General features: G+C 45.6%; 1 protein-coding gene across 1 annotated transcript in view; it reads left to right on the top strand.

Moving 5' to 3' along the window:
- Window positions 1–1,172: 1,172 nt before the first annotated feature.
- Window positions 1,173–15,900, top strand: part of LOC130022184 (zinc finger protein 420-like) — a gene marked incomplete at its 5' end in the record, with an annotated part of 86,698 nt that continues 71,970 nt past the window's right edge. The window contains 3 exon segments of the mRNA XM_056112947.1: window positions 1,173–1,280; window positions 5,325–7,273; window positions 7,275–7,458. Of these exon segments, the coding sequence (XP_055968922.1) occupies window positions 1,173–1,280; window positions 5,325–7,273; window positions 7,275–7,458 (2,241 nt within the window).

Here is a 15,900-nt window from a genome sequence, read left to right as displayed (position 1 = left end):
TAGGGTGTTTGCCTTGCACGCAGCCAACATGGCCAACCTGAGTTCGATTCCTCCGCCCCTCTCGGAGAGCCCGGCAAGCTACCGAGAGTATCTCGCCCGCATGGCAGAGCCTGGTAAGCTCCCTGTGACGTATTCGATATGCCAAACACAGTAATAACAGTCTCCAATGGAGACATTACTGGGCCCGCTCGAGCAAATCGATGATCAACAATTTGGGGTGCAGAGCAAAGGATTCTCACAATAAATCCTTGTGCTGCACTCTGGCATTGCCCCTGGCAGTGCTTGTGGGACCATATGGGATGGTGGGGATCGCCAGTCCTACACGCTGTTCCCGGAGCAGCTGTCCTGTTACGCCAACCTGCTGCTTCATTTTCTTTTGCATTGTTTTTGTACTCAGCCATCCTCTTTACTCTGTTCTCTGGATTCACAACTGATGGGCATCAGAATGCCCTGGGGTGTGCTGGCCACATTTGTGTACTGTCAACTACAGTGACCTGGACCCCAGGACTTATTTTTCCCCTGTTTTGTCCTTCCTGCTCTGGAGAGCCTTGCCTTCTCAGTCATACAGTCTTATATTCACATAAAGTTATGTGTGGATTTCTGGGCAAGCGCTGATCCCAAGGAGAAAGAGCCAAGGATCTCTGAGGCCAGTAGAGATGTTGGGGTGAAGAACCTTCTCCTTCTTTGCAAGGGATTTGGGGCGGTCTTGAGCAGTGTGTTCTTACAGGCACACATGCCATGCACCACTCTGAGTAGTTGTCTATATGAACTGTAGTTCTTAGTCCTAGTAGTCATGAGCTGTGGGGGTGCAGTGGTGAGCGTGCAGTCGTTTTTGCTGCACCCAGGGATGGTCTTTTGGATCGTGCAAGTCTGCGGTCAGGTGATCCTCTCTACAGTGCTCACTGGACCACTGGTGCTCGAATTGGACATTGGGTTACCAGGAAAGGCAGATATATCCAAGAACTTTCTGTATAAAATCCTCCCACTTTCACAGATCTAGCTGCCTTATGTGATTTCTGGGGCCCGTCAGCCATGCGTCTGCATGGAGGTTGGTTCATTCGAAGGGGAGAGGACTAGCGGCAATATAGGACCCTGGGTCCTGGCCTCACAGTAGTGGGAATGAGACTAAGGTAGACTCTAACTGCCACCCTCCCTGTGTGCTGACTCAGGACGCAGTGACCTTCCACGACGTGGCTGTGAACTTCACCCCGGAGGAATGGTCATGCCTGGCGGCCTCTCAGCAGAAGCTCTACAGGGACGTGATGCTGGAGACCTACCAGCATCTGCAGGCTGTAGGTGAGAGCAGTGTGGAGCCAACCCTGTCTGGACAGACCTGCTTGGGCTCCCTGGGTTTGGGCCGCATCTGTGTGTCCAACAGTAGCTGTGACTGACGGGCTGGTATGTTGAACAGCCATGAGGTGTTTGTTCCCTCCCTGGTTTTTTTTAGGGTTCACCTGTGGATACTCAGGGCTTACTCTCAGCTCTGTCCTTAGGAATTAGTCTTGTGGAGTAGCAGGACCCTGTGGGGTGATTCAGATCAACCCGTTTCGACTGTGTCCGTGGGAATATCCCTATCTGCCCAGTTATCGCTCAGGTCCCTTTAAATAGTTCCATCCATTGGTGAATCAATTTGCTTTGTGTACTACACAAACTTCCGTGTGTTTAATTCGCTTTGCTGTTGCCTTTGTTTAGGGAGCACAGTCCACAGTTCTCCTGGCTCTGTGCTAAACGATGACTCCTAAGAGTGCTCAGAAACCAGGATACCATGGACTGAAACATCTTGGCAATTTAAAACATTGGTGCATGACTCCCAATATTTTTGCACCAGGCACTCAAATCAGACGGTTTTTACTTTCTCTTTTTTCCTTAGGTATTAGGAAAAAAGAATCAGGATTACGGCCTGATTCTTTTAATTATTACATTCACATAATAGTAATAATAATTATTATTATAGTAATTATTATAGTAATTATAATAGTAATAATAATTATTATTATGTAATAATAATAATAACGTAACGGCCAGGATCCAGAGATTATCAAACCCTTTACGACATCTTATCTTCTCATTCCTACTTTGGACAAACTGGCAGGCTACCGAATGTAACCTGCCCACATGGCAGAGTCTGGCAAACTCCCCGTGGAGTACCCAATATGCCAAATACTAATAATAATGAAGGGTCTCATTCTCCTAATTCTGAAAGAGCCTTGAATATGGGACTTGTTTTTTAAATCTCAGGGCTAGGACGAAGGAGACGTTACTGGGGCCTGCTTGAGGCAATCGACGAATAACAGGATGGTTGTGATTGTGATTGTGATTAGGGATTATTCCTGCCTGTGTATTCAGGATCCACACCTGACCTTGCTCCAAGACCTTATGGGCTGCCTGTGATCAAACCCACATGTGTGTGCAGCACTTCTGTCCTATGTGCTGTACTATCTCTCCCACCACTGGGGCTTTGATATCTCTTCTCTCAACTCATCTGACACTGCCGTATTTCAGTGCTTGGAGATACTTCTAATGGTTCTTGTGAGACTTCAGCAGGACTCAGGCTTTTCTCCTGGTCTCTGAACTCAGGGATCACTCCTAGCTGGCGTGAGGGACCCTAGGGGATGTCAGGTGTTGCAACTGGATTGGCTGTGAGAAACTCCTGCTGTGCTCTCTTTCTGGATACATTTTTAGATTAAAAAAAAAGGGTCTCTTGCCACCTTTGGCCATTTCCAGATTTATTAAGCACTTAGTTTTACTGAAATTCTTGATGAGTTCATTAGGGGCTCAGGAAACTCCATGTGGTGTTAGGCCTAGACAGACAGTATGGTTAGGAAAGTGACTTTCTTGCAAGCAATGCACCTGGGTTAAATCCCCGGCATCCCATGTCATCCCCAAGCACCAGCAGTGCTGATTTCAGAATACAGAGTCAGGAGTCGTCCTTGAGCATTGCCAGGTTAGACCCCAAACAAGACAAAAACCAACAACATACTGTGCTGATCAACACCCTGTCGGCCATACACAAGGCCTGGTCTATTGTATTTGTGGTATTTTCTTGGGTCTTACCTCTCGAATAACTAGAAATATGTGGCAATTTGGAAATTGACATTGTGTTCATGCCTTTATATCAGGAAACACGGGAATTTACCTGTCACCTTTTCCTTGTCACTTATCCATGCCTCTGTCTCTGTTGTGGCAGGGCACACTGGGATGAAGCCTGCGGTGATCTCCTGGCTGGAAGGAGGAGCCCTGAGATCAGGGAGGAGAGACTTGTGTTTAGGTGAGTGTCTGAGGACCCTTCCTGGCTCAGGCCCTGTGCAGTGTATGGGTGCCCTGAGCATGTATGAAACACGCTGCTGAGGCTGGGGCCTTGGGCTCCTGGATCCATGGGTCTGTGCCACACTCACACTCCTCTTCATTCCCATCGTATGTCTGTCCAGAATGACTCTGTAAGTTGCTTCCATGGCTTTCGAATAAGTAAGACCATAACAGAGCTAGTTTGGATCTGAACGATAGTACAGCAGGGAGTGCCTTGCAGTGCCTGAAAGTGACCTGTTCAATAACCTGGTTCCCCGAACATCACCAGGTCTGCTCAAAAACTAAAACAAAACCTAGTGTTGAATTGCAAAGATCCTTACCGTTTTCCACTAACCTAATCTTTTCTTTAGTGTAGGATTTTATGGACTTTGAATACCACAGAGATGTACTCCAACTACATGGCATCATTTTGCTACATTTTTGACCATTGCTTTAACTGCATGTTGTGTTCAGTTTCAGAGCTGAAACCACGGATTCAAGATTTGGCATTACAGCACTTTGATTTGGGAATGGGGTCTGCAAGTACGAGTGAGTTGGTAAGATTTTTAATTCGGAATAAATTATTATGCCAGGGGGAGTGGACCAAATATGTGATTGTTAGGGTGGAGGGCTGTGAATGGCAGGGAGGAATTCCAAAGCCTGATGCTTGGGGTAGAGGACCCTTAGCTTTACTAGGTGCTGAAATCAACCATGTATAAAAATGCTGTGAGTTTTCATTTGCTTGACAGTTATAGTCATTTAAAAAGCTAATTTGTGGGCCCTGGAGATAATGCAGTGAGAAATATACTTGCTTTGCACAGGGATGGATGATCCTTACCCAGCACTCCTTATAGACACCGTAGACACACAGAACTGATCCTAGATACCGCATGGTGTGCCCCTCCGCCCACCCAACCCCCAATAAATAGAAACTACAAAACATGAAGAACAAAAAACTTTGTTGATCCTGAAAGCAATCACTTGTGGTGAGAGTTTTGCAATAGCCACGTGGTCTGTCTCAGCTGTGTGAGGATGCAGCGTTATCTTCACCCTTTCATCACAGGTTCCACTCTGAGCTTTAATCAAACCCACTGTGGTTGTATTTCATTTTCTCTTGAAATGGATGCATCAGTTTTCTATAGAAGGAATTATTTCCAGTTGTATTCCTTCATTAAGTTAAAGGTGGGGGGAAGTCACAGAATTTTATGAATCTGCTTCCATCAATTTTGTGCGTCGAACTTACATTTACACGAAGTTATTCTATAATAAGACAATCCTTACGTAGGTAATTACATTTGTGTGGTGCATATGTTAGAAACCTCACCTGGGGCTGGAGCAATACCACAGCGGGCAGGGCATTTGCCTTGCACGCGGCCAACCCAGGTTTGATTCCCTGCATCCCATATGGTCCCCTGAGCACTGCCAGGAGTAACTCCTTAGTGCAGAGCCAGGAGTAACCCCTGTGCATCACCAGGTGTGACCCCCCAAAAAGAAACCACATCCGAAGGCTCAGTTTTTTGACAGGAAGACTCGGTGAATAAGTTAATAATTGGAATCCTTCTCTGCTATTCCTACAGGGAAGCAACCAACCCAAGTGGGATATCTCTGATTCTGCACTCTATGGCAATATCTCTAGTGAGCAATCCTGCATTCAACCCCATGAGGATGCCAAGACGTGTGGGATGTCTTCTGAGGGTGATCAGAATGGCGAGAGCTACCTCACTCTGAAGAAGCCCTCCCTTGGAAAAAGTTCCTTGGAGTGTGGTGTTCTCAGTTCACAGTCACAAAATCCCCCAGTCTGGATGCCACTAGGGAAAGAAGCACTGTTTATAGTGAGTCCCTCACAGCGACAAACTCTCAATCACAGTCACTGTGAACAGAACCCATCTAAGTGTAAGGAATGTGGCGGAGCCTCCCCATGTTCTCAGCACTGTGGTATTCCCTTAGAAAACTACAGTGGACAGCATCCCCGGAAAAGTGAGCACCGAGAACAAAGCGTGAATCAAGGGTTACTCCATCATGACCATATGAATATAAATTCAGGAGTGAAACCTTATGCGTGTGAAGCATGTGGGAAGACCTTCAATAAATCATCACATCTTTTTAGACATAGGAGAATTCATATAGGAGAGAAATCTCATAAATGTCAGACATGTGGGAAGGCCTTTATACAGCCCTCAGATCTTAATAGACATATGAAAACGCATAGTGGAAAGAAGCCTTATATATGTCAGACATGTGGGAAGGCCTTTAATCGGCCCTCAGATCTTAATAGACATATGAATATTCATAGTGGAGAGAAACCTCATAAATGTCAGACCTGTGGGAAGGCCTTTATTCACACCTCGTCTCTTTATAGACATAAGAATACGCATAGTGGAAAGAAGACTTATATATGTCAGGAGTGTGGAAAGGCCTTTGCTGGAGCCTCAAAACTTACTGTACATCGGAGAATTCACACTGGAGAGAAACCCTATATATGTAAGGAATGTGGAAAGGCCTTTGCTGCAGCCTCAAGACTTACTGTACATAGGAGAATTCACACTGGAGAGAAACCGTATATATGTAAGGAATGTGGGAAGGCCTTTGCTAAAGCCTCAAGACTTACTGTACATAGGAGAATTCACACTGGAGAGAAACCATATATATGTAAGGAATGTGGGAAGGCCTTTGCTGCAGCCTCAAGACTTACTGTACATAGGAGAATTCACACTGGAGAGAAACCGTATATATGTAAGGAATGTGGGAAGGCCTTTGCTAAAGCCTCAAGACTTAGTGAACATAGGAGAATTCACACTGGAGAGAAACCCTATATATGTAAGGAATGTGGAAAGGCCTTTGCTGCAGCCTCAAGACTTACTGTACATAGGAGAATTCACACTGGAGAGAAACCGTATATATGTAAGGAATGTGGGAAGGCCTTTGCTAAAGCCTCAAGACTTACTGTACATAGGAGAATTCACACTGGAGAGAAACCGTATATATGTAAGGAATGTGGGAAGGCCTTTGCTACATCCTCAGAACTTACTGTACATAGGAAAATTCACACTGGAGAGAAACCATATATATGTAAGGAATGTGGAAAGGCCTTTGCTGCAGCCTCAAACCTTACTGTACATAGGAGAATTCACACTGGAGAGAAACCGTATATATGTAAGGAATGTGGGAAGGCCTTTACTGCTGCCTCAAGACTTACTGTACATAGGAGAATTCACACTGGAGAGAAACCGTATATATGTAAGGAATGTGGGAAGGCCTTTGCTAAAGCCTCAAGACTTACTCTACATAGGAGAATTCACACTGGAGAGAAACCCTATATATGTAAGGAATGTGGGAAGGCCTTTGCTACATCCTCAGAACTTACTGTACATAGGAAAATTCACACTGGAGAGAAACCGTATATATGTAAGGAATGTGGGAAGGCCTTTGCTGCAGCCTCAAGACTTATTGTACATAGGAGAATTCACACTGGAGAGAAACCGTATATATGTAAGGAATGTGGGAAGGCCTTTACTGCAGCCTCAAGACTTACTGTACATAGGAGAATTCACACTGGAGAGAAACCGTATATATGTAAGGAATGTGGGAAGGCCTTTTCTGAAGCCTCAAGACTTACTGTACATAGGAGAATTCACACTGGAGAGAAACCGCATATATGTAAGGAATGTGGGAAGGCCTTTGCTAAAGCCTCAAGACTTAGTGAACATAGGAGAATTCACACTGGAGAGAAACCCTATATCTGCAAAGAATGTGGGAAGGCCTTCTGTCAATCTCAGTACCTTCGGAAACATAGCAGAATTCACAGTGGAGAGAAATCTCATCAGTGTCAGATATGTGGAATGGCATTCACGTTGTCCTCTTCCCTTACTATACACATGGTAATTCATACTTGAGAGAAGCCTTATATATGTGTGGAGTGTGGAAACACCTTTACTACATCCTCGCAATTGACTGTACATAGGAGAATTCACACTGGAGAGAAACTTTATATGTAAGGAATGTGGGAAGGCCTTTGCTGTGACCTCAATAATTAATGTATATAGTAGAATTCACATTGGATAGAAACCATATATATGTAAGGAATGTGGAAAGGCCTTTGCTGGAGCCTCAGACTTATTGAACATAGTCGCATTCACGCTGAAGAAACACTGCTTGAGCACCCTGCTGCTCCTAGTTTGGGAACTTGAGCGGCAGGACATGCCAGCTTGTAGGGCGTTTTTGTGCTTGTTTTTTCAAAACTTGTTCTGCATATCTAGGTATTAGGGAATGTGGAGCTTCTGAGCCACATTGGGGGCTGTTCTGTGGTGGAGGTGTCATGGGTGAGGGTGCGTTATGCTGAGGGTCCCTGCAGCCAAGATCACATCCAGGTCGAAGATGGCACATGAACTTTGGGCCTTGGTGTGAGGGACCTGGAGAGAGTGGTGGTCTTGGCCATCTCATACCTCCCTACTCGGGACAGCGCAGGGCCCTTTTTGGAGCCTTTGGACTGGAGATAACACTTATCAAACCTCCAGATATGTTCACGGGAAGCCCCGAAAGGAAAGGGACACTTTTGTAGTCCGTCATTTTTATTGACTCCTTTGCCGGGGTTGGGACTTTGGGGTGTGTCTGCACAAGTGAGAGGGTTTTGCCTCTGAAAATTTACTGTTTGTATTATTTATTTATTTTCTTTTCTGCTTTTTGAGTTACAACCAGCGATGCACATGGGGTTACTCCTGGCTTATGCACTCAGGAATTACTCCTGGCAGTGCTCAGGCGAACATATTGTTGCCAGGATTCGAACCCGGGTTTTTCCCGTGCAAGGCAAACATCCTACCCGCTCTGCTATCAATGCTGCTTAATGGCTATGATCCCAAAGATTCAGAGACAGATCTCAAAACCCAGCGGCTCTTGGCAGAAATGAGTCTGGACCCTGCAGTAGGTTACTAACCCCGGCCCACCCCAGAGGGAAGTGGTGCTGTCCCTCCACCTGCTCCCCCTTGCAGCTCGCTGGCCACCATCCTCCAGAGGCAATTGGAAAGTCACATTTGGGCCCGCAGTGATGAGATATGTGGAGCTTCACAGGATGGGGGGATGGGGGTGGAGGTGGCCCTTTCCTCCACGACCCAACAATAGCTTAGATCATGCCCACGAACCGCCTCTCTGGCTCCTGATAAAGCTGCTTAATGGCCATGATCCCAGAGAGTCAGGAGAAAATCTGGAACTCAGCAGGTATTGGGAGAAATCCCTCCATATTATTAAAATTTCAAAATTACAAAATCATGTTTATAACCAGCAGTACAAAACAAATTGTCTACTGTTGCCTTTTTGGACTATCTGAGTGCTGGGGTTAAATCCCAAATATAATAATGGTGGGTCTTGTGTCAAAATATTGAATGTAATCAAAGTAGAGAGAAATGTAGAAATCATCTGCCCCAACAGTTAGGGGGAGGGTGTAGAATGGGGGTATACTTGGGGTTTTGGTGGTGGAAAATTGGCACCGTAAAGGGACTGGTGCTTCATTGTATGAATGAGATTTAAACCCAAAAGCTTTGTAACTTCACTCAGGGCGATTCAAAAAATAAAATTATCAAAAAAAGGGGGAAAGTACGGTGGAGTTGATGCCCATTTCAGTCAGCCTAATCAATAGCCGAATAAACAACAATACTGCAAATAATTTTTTCTACTTCCACATGTCCAATTGCAAACAATCCCTTTCTCTTCATCTCTCCCTGACCAGAACATCAGGAAAACTGGCTCTTGGGGGTGGCTACATCAGTATACTTGTTGTTTTATCTTTTCCTGAAAGGGAGATATTTCAGTATGGGGAAGGGGAGTTTTGCTCAGGGGTCACTGCTGGTGTGCTGGGAAAAAATTTATTTAGAAATGGCCAGAGCAATAGTACAGCAAGTAGGGTACTTGCTTGCATGTGGCCAACCCAGGAGTTCTCCAGTCCACAACACCTTTGAGTTGCTCACTGGACATTGAGTGTCCCCTTCTCATCCCTAGAACAGTTGATGTGACGATATGGCGTGGGGGAGGAGTGTCTAGAGTTTTGGTCCAACCCAGTGTTGCTTTCTTTTGGTCCTGCTGGGTCAGTGCTTAGGTGTTACTCACAGGAGCATTGTTCATTGGGTTTGTCTCTGGGATGACTGCGTGCAAGTCCATCAGCTTCTAATATAGTTCCATTGTGGTATATCAGGATTCCATCCAGTGACTACTGGGGCCCGTCACCCTAAAGTGTTGGTGGAGGCCGGTTCCTCCCTTCTGGAGTGGGGAGAAGGGAGATCCCTGAGAACCCCTAGGGTGCTGCAGTGTCTCATCCTCAGGCCCATTGTGTGGATTGGGATAGCCTCCTCCTATCCTAGTGTGTGCTGGTTCGAAATGTGTTACCTCTGTCAATATGGCAGTGAGTTTCACCCCAGAGGGATGAACATACCTGATTGCCTCTCAGAGGAATCTCTAAAGGGACATTATGCTGGAGTCAGAAGAGGAACAAAGATATGGAGAACCACTGACTGATGGTCAGAATGGCTTGTTTAATGTAAAGCTTTTAGCATAATACAGAGCATTGAAGGTTATTGAGCTATAGGACTACACATAGGGGTGACTGACCGTTTACAGAGGTAAAGCATTTTTGTTTGTTTTTGCTTTTTGGGTCATGCCTGGCCATTAACAGGGGTAACTCCTTGCTCTGCACTAAGGAATTTACTCCTGGATGTGATCGAGGGACCGTATGGGATGCTGGGAAAAGAACCCTCATCATCTGCGTGCAAGGCAAGTGCCCTTCCTGCTGTGCTATGGCTCCAGCCCCTACAGAGGTAAAGGGTTTTGATGGAGACAATTCTGGAGAATTCAAGGAGACACTGTCTCCCAGTGGCTATACAGAAGAGATTTTCCCAGGGTCAACAGCATTATATTGCTTTCCTCTTTATCTACTAGAAAATATTAAACAATTAAATTTACTTCTTATTAATAATTGCAGATATGTGGATAAAAATAGTAAGAAATATAGATTCCAAAATTTAGTTTTCTGGACTCTGAGGGCAAGGTTGCTGGGCTTCTACCATAAATCCCATACTAAGTCTTCAGGCCGGTACAGCTTGTCCTTCATGAGGTCCTGTCTCTTAAGTCATAACAGCTAATATCAAGACTGTTCTTTCATGCTTTCTAGACTATTCCATTTCGATTCCAGGGTAGTTTTGCTATTTTCCCCAGATCCATCTCAGCCCTATGGGGCCTTCCTTTTTGGAGTGTTAGGAAGTATGGCAACTGAAGCTTGAATCAAGTAAATATGACAGGTGCCAGGAGTAGATGTATTTCAGGATATGGGCCAAATATTAGGAGCCTATCATTAATAGCCTATCTGTGGTTAAGCAAAGAACATTGCTCTATAGTAGAGTATAAAAGGGCTAATGGGAATATAGAATAGGAAGTATTCACTTCAAATACAAAGTTCAGATTCACCTAAGTCATCAAACCTCACTTGGGGAATTGTAAGCTCAAAGTAAAGGTAAAAGAGAAATTCAGGGAATTACAGATGTTACAAAAGCACTGTGGGGAGGGCGCTTCCTTACGTAAAGCATACCAGGTTCAATCACTGACCTTCCATGGAGCCAATACTACCAGAAATGATTCCTGAGCGCGGATACAGGATTAACCCTTGAGCATCGCCAACTGTAACCCAAAACAAAACTGCATGCAGTGCTGGTAGCTTAGTGGTATTATCTGGGACTCCCTTATTTCACTCTTAAGTTTAAATCTTGTCTTATTCCTCACTCCCCACCAATCTTTGGCATATTGAAAGTGGACATTATGATCATGCCTTTTCAATAGTATGACCAGTTAGACCAGGGACACACGAGGTTTACTTGTCGCCTTTTCCTTCCTTGTGACTAAAACAGTCCTCTGTCTCTGTGGAGCAGGGCCTTCTGGGGTGAAGCCTGTGTTAATCTCTAGGCTGGAAGAGGAGCCCTAAAGCCGGGGAGGTGAGGTGTCTGCAGGTGAGTGTCTGAGGACCCTTCCTGGCTGGGTCCCTGGGCAGTGTGTGCATGCCCTGAGTGTGTGTGAAACATGCTACTGTGTCCTCGGGCCACTGGATCAGGCGTCTGTACTGCACTCACGCTGCCCTTCACTCCCCGGAGCTGTTCGTTATGGAGAGATCCTGTGCTTTGCTTTCTTGACTTTCTTGTCATTCTTCCTTGTCTGTCAGGTATGTCGAATAGTCCATGAGTTTCAAGACCCTGGTCCCCCCCAACTGAATAACCAGGCTGACTGTACACCTACAGGGTCGGGTACCCTTTCTGGACCCCTCTCTGTCAATATGACACCATGCTTATCTGCTTATCTTTGCCTTTGGATCATTACCATGTTTTTTTGAATAAGGTAAGGTAAGGTAAAGGCCCTCCCGTTGATCATCGATTTGCTCGAGCAGGCCCAGTAACGTCTCCATTGGAGACTTTGTTGTTACTGTGTTTGGTATATCGAATACGTCATGGGGAGCTTGCCATCTGCCGTGCGGGCGAGATACTCTCAGTAGCTTGTCGGGCTATCCGAGAGGGGCGGAGGAATTGAACTCGGGTTGGCCATATTGGCTGCGTGCAAGGCAAACACCCTATCACTGTGCTATCTTTTATTTTGGGGCCTGGGGATGATCAACAGTTATTCCTGGTGTTTTTCATAAGTTGCTGTTGGCAATGCTCAAGGATCAACCCCTGTCAGCCTCATGCAAGGCAAATGCCTACCTGCTGTACTCTTGTACGCACCACAAAATGTTTTATTGTGTGTATGTTAAATTGTGGCTGTGAGCCCATAGTGAAGCTTATTAGGACCAGAACAGCAGTGCATCAGGGAGGGTGCTCGCCAACAGACGCTGCCTACCTTTGATGTCCAGCTTCCCCTGTGGTATCTCGAGCATCACTGGGTCTGATCAAAAATAAAACCCAAAAGGCTTGTTCTGGAATTGCCTTGCTCCTGCAGCAACACTTCCTTCAGATTTTCTCTTTTTGTCGGCTTGTTTGGACTGAGAACCATGTCCTCCACCTGTTTAGCCATTCAATTGCATTCCATTCAATGTTGGACTAATCCTCATTGTGCATTTTGTTTGATTTCAGAACTCAAATCACAGGTTCAGGATGTGGAATTACAGCAATTTCATTTGGGAACAAGAGTATTGCATACAAGTGTGCTGTAAGATTCTCTTGTTGAAACTAAATATTATGCTATTGGAGTGCTCAGTGGACCAAGCATGTGACTTGAAAGGTAGGGTCTGACTCCATCCCCACAACCATATCTATGGTCTCAGCACCATAGGAAAAATATCAGAGCCTAATACTGGGACTAGAGGGTCTTTAACCTCAGTGGGGGCTGAAATCTGGAAATTTATTTCATTTTATTCTTTTTTTAAGTTTTCATTAAAGTGCCAGAATTTTCAAAAGTATTGATAGTTGTACTTACGCATACAATAATTCAGCACCAATCCCTGCACCAGTGTCAGCTTCCCTCCACCCATGTTCCCGTATTCCCTCCAACCTCAGTCCTCCCTCCACCCCGCCTGTCATCTGAACAACCACATTACTAAGTTTCAGTGGTTGCAGCTTACATCTCTTGTTTTCAGTTCTCTTGCATTTGTATTTTGGGTAAATGGCTACACCCGTCACTCATGTCACTGCCATAAATGAATCCCTGATCCCTGTAAAATTCTGATTCGCTTCTGCCCGCAGATTTCTTTCCTTCTTTATCTGGCTTCTCTCGAAACACTGAAATAAGGGATGATTTAATTAGACCCTTTACAGTACATCTCCACATCCAGTGTTCTGTATTCCACCGATGAGTGACATTATCCTGTTTTTGTTTCTTTTTCTGGCTAACTTCACTCAAGATGGTATCTTCCAGTTTCATTCGTGTTGCTGCATAAAATCAGTAGTTCTAAAACCTAAAAAAATATATATTTTATTTATTTATTTATTTATTTATTTTGCTTTTTGGGTTACACCCAGCGATGCTCAGGGGTTACTCATAGCTCTCCACTCAGGAATTATTCCTAGTGGTGCATGTGGGACCATATGGGATGCCTGGGATTGAAGCTGGGCCGGCTCTATGCAAGGCAAATGCCTACCCCTGTACTATGGAACCCCCCAAAAATTATTTTTATTACAGGGTAAATACTGTGACTTTACATTTGATAGACAGCAAGGACAAGTGTGATTGTTGAAAAGAACTCGATGGTTCAGCACTAGTGGTTTTGCATTAAGAAGCGCACTTGCTTGGCCCCAAGGAAGAAAACTTTGGTTCCATCCCAGCACCCCTCAGGGCCCCCAGAGCCCCAGCAGCAGGAATCCCTGAGTAATGCTGGTGTGACCCTCTCCCCACCTAAGTAAATAGAACAAGATAACAAAAAACTCATTGATCCTGGAGAGGAATCTGTTTCAGGTGAGATGTTTTCAAAGGTCTGTCTCGGCTTTGTGGGGATGCATCGTTGCCTTCACACGTGTATTCCACTAAGCTATCCCACTATGCTCCACACTAAGCTAGTACCAAACCCAGTCTCGGGCGCCTTTTATTTTCACTCTAAACTGGTGCTTCAATTTTCTGCAGAGGTAGTTATTTCCAGTTACTGTATCTTGGGCTGGCGTGATAGCACAGCGGTACGGTGTTTGCCTTGTTCACAGCCAGCCAGGTCGAGCTGGGTTTGATTCCTCCACCCCTCTCGGACAGCCTGGCAAGCTACCGAGAGTATCTCGCCCATGCAGCGAAGCCTGGCAAGCTACCCGTGACATATTCAATACGCCAAACATAGTAACAGCAAGTCTCAAAATGGAGACGTTATTGGGCCTGCTCGAGCAAATCGATGAATAATGGGAGGACAATGTTTGTCTTTGTTTTGTTTGTTTGTCAGTTCTTTGAGTTGAAAAAAAATTTACACAGCTATGTGACCTGCCGTCGGTCTATTTCGCTTGTGCATTTTGCTGAAATGTAAGGTCGTTGCCTGGAAAATCCATCCACGTGTCAGAATTGCAATTGAATTGGGTAAATGTTAGAAACCAACCTGCCGATCTAGAATTTTCTGGATGAGGAGACTCTCAGGCACAGCACAATAATAGGAATTCTTCTCTGTTGTTCTTCAGGGTAGCAGTCAACCTAGGAGGAATTTTTGTGATAATGCGCACTGTGACAAAATCTCGAGTGAGCAATTATGCCCTCAGCGCCATGAGGATGCCAAGACAGGTGGGATGTCTTCTGTGGGAGACCAGAAGGAAGTAAGCACCCATGCTTTAAAGAAGTGTTCCCCTGGAAAAAGCTACTCGGAGACTGTTCTGCTCAGTCCATGGACACAAGCTGTCCCTGGGGGAGAAGCTCCTGGACTGTGGGGGAGGAGCTCTGTTTATAGTGAGTCCAGTTATGTACCCCACAAGATATGAAGGCTGGAATGGAACCCAGGTTACCCAAGTGAAAGAAAGCTCTCATACTCTTTGGCTCTCCATACAACCCCACCATCATGCCAGAGTGCTTCCTGAGTGCAGAGCCAGGAGAATCTCTGTGTGTTGCTTGATTTGTGGCCCCCAAACCATGAACAAACCAAATACAAACAAAACAGCCTCAGTCCCTTATTGGAGGATTCCCTCATCCCAACGTGGGCGTTTCTGAGCTGTATCTTGCTGTATCCATGCTGCCTCTTCCTTGTAGTATAGGGTTGGGTATCCACAGAACGTGGGGTGATGTGGTGTGGGTTGCCCATACCAGGAAATATTTCTAAATGGTTTGGTCACAGACATAACAAAGTGGCTTCTGATGTGTTTTAGCTCAGAGTGTCACTGTCACTGTCCTCCCATTGCTCATGGATTTTTCGGAGCGGGCCCAGTAACATTGTGAGACTTGTTACTGTGTTTGACATATCAAATATGACACAGGTAGGTTCTCAGGCTTTGGCATGCGGGCAAGATACTCTTGGTAGCTTGCCGAGAGTGGTGGTGGAATCGAACTCGGGTCGGCCATGTTGGCCACATGCAAGGCAAACGCCCTATGCCCTGTACTATGGCTCCAGCCTTGCAGCTTTGCCTTGCTCTGTCCACCTCAGGTTCAATCCTCTGCATCCGTCGTGGTCCAGGGGCAAAGATGGACAGCCCATTCGATCCTCGAGGTGATTCAGCTATGTACCCCACAAGATCTGAAGGCGAGAATCGAATACTGGTCACCCATGTGAAAGACGCACACCTTCAAGACTCTCCTACCACTTTCCCTTTGAAGCTCCTGGCTTGATCTTTAATTACGCATTACTTTACAAGGAAGCAAACCTAAGAAAGGGTGGAAAATTCTTAAAGGAACGAGCCTTGAGGACAGAAATGCCCACAGCTCCATCTCGTGGTGTTTCAGCATAAATTCTTGGGTCCAAATTTTCCCACTTTTAAGACTTTCAGCCCTTCTCTTTGCTGAAATGTTAAGTATGAGGTCATTAAAGATCCAGCATGCATCTTGGGCCGCTGCAACAGGAGCAGAGCGGATAGGGCTTTTGCCATGCATCCGTCGGACCGGGGTATATTCATAGGCTTCCCCTACGGTTCTTCAGTTAAGTCCATTGTGATTACTGAGTGCAGAGCCAGGAGAAGGCCGTGAGCATGCCCAGGTGTGGCCACAGCC

The sequence above is a fragment of the Sorex fumeus genome, unplaced genomic scaffold (genome assembly GCF_029834395.1).
Source record: "Sorex fumeus unplaced genomic scaffold, SorFum_2.1 ptg000019l, whole genome shotgun sequence".
Lineage (NCBI taxonomy): Eukaryota > Metazoa > Chordata > Mammalia > Eulipotyphla > Soricidae > Sorex > Sorex fumeus.
The sequence above is the reverse complement of the archived record's forward strand: the minus strand, read 5'-3'. Positions and strand labels throughout refer to the sequence as shown.